Raw genomic sequence first — 1,274 nt, 5'->3', positions numbered from 1 at the left:
AAACGATCTCAACACAAATGCAGTCAGCCTAAGGATATTAAAAACAAAAGACAGAAAAAAAGACAAGAGGAAGCATTTATTATCCAATTAATGGCTCACGATAATCATCTACTCTACAAGTATGAACTGTATGTTGTAGTAAATGTTGAACAACATATAAATATATAATTCATTCTTTTTTGTGGATGACTGACTACTAATGGTCTCACCAAGTATTCCCTGGACCTGCTCCAAATGTGCTGTAAGCACCGCCCTCATCTTTGTAGTTCAGCTGTCTCTGGTACCCTGTATAACAATAGAAACATCTACACATTTGAAGTTCATGATTTTGGGTTAATTTGTTGATGGTTACAGACTACATTTGATAACTTTAGTGGACATCTGACAATAAAAAGATGACAGGAAAATAGGAAAGAAAGAAGGAATGACATGCAACAAGGTCTTCTTGGTGGCCTAGAAGTTAAGGTGGGGCCCTGTTGTTAGCATCGTAACCCAGAGGTCAGCAGGGTGTCCCTGATCTGTAGTCTGTAATTGGAATGACGAGCATTGTCGAGCGATTATGCACGCTGCTCATTATATTTTGTGCAACCAGCACCAGAATGTAGCAGGCAGTAGATTTGGCATACGTGATCTTTTAGCTACCAAAGTAAAACAGAGACTCACCACTGGTCAGGAAGTTGGTAGCCTTTTCCTTGATGGCTGGGGTCAGCTGGTGTGTTTTCAGGTACTCGAGGATGTAATGTTTGGGGCGAGGAGTGCCATGTTCTGCTCACCACATCATTCGCATCTGCAAGCCCCTCCAGGTTCTTCAAGCCCGGCCCAGAATGTCACCTGCCCAAAACACGCAACTAACCTGACCTTTACTTTCTAATGGGACTTGAAAGACAAACTGTATGTTCCTATGTTGTTATACCACCTTTTGTTAATCCCTAATTTGATATGTTGAAGGTATAAATTCACTTTGTATTTTGACTTAACTTTTTTCAATTGATTCATTTTCATTCTAACCACAGATTTTTATTTTTGATAAAAGCCTGTTCCCATCCATCCATCCATCCACCTTCATCCACTTATCCAGTATTGTCACGGGGGAAGCAGCTCCAGCAGGGGACCCCAAACTTCCTTTTCCGGAGCCACATTAAAAACTCCGATTGGGGGATCCCAAGGTGTTCCCAGGCCAGGTTGGATAAACCCTACATCTAGTCCTGGGTCTTCCCTAAGGCCTCCTCCCAGCTGGACGTGCCTGAAACACCTCCCTAGGGAGAAGCCCAGGA

At 42.7% G+C, this 1,274-nt stretch overlaps 1 protein-coding gene across 1 annotated transcript in view; it reads right to left on the bottom strand.

The window, feature by feature from the left end:
- LOC116680833 (alpha-2-macroglobulin-like) overlaps positions 1 to 1,274 on the bottom strand; it is a 45,934-nt gene that overhangs the window by 1,477 nt on the left and 43,183 nt on the right. Inside the window, 5 exon segments of the mRNA XM_032509538.1 lie at positions 5 to 28; positions 210 to 285; positions 664 to 741; positions 744 to 778; positions 780 to 831. Of these exon segments, the coding sequence (XP_032365429.1) occupies positions 5 to 28; positions 210 to 285; positions 664 to 741; positions 744 to 778; positions 780 to 831 (265 nt within the window).

This window comes from Etheostoma spectabile, chromosome 3 (genome assembly GCF_008692095.1).
Source record: "Etheostoma spectabile isolate EspeVRDwgs_2016 chromosome 3, UIUC_Espe_1.0, whole genome shotgun sequence".
Lineage (NCBI taxonomy): Eukaryota > Metazoa > Chordata > Actinopteri > Perciformes > Percidae > Etheostoma > Etheostoma spectabile.
The sequence above is the reverse complement of the archived record's forward strand: the minus strand, read 5'-3'. Positions and strand labels throughout refer to the sequence as shown.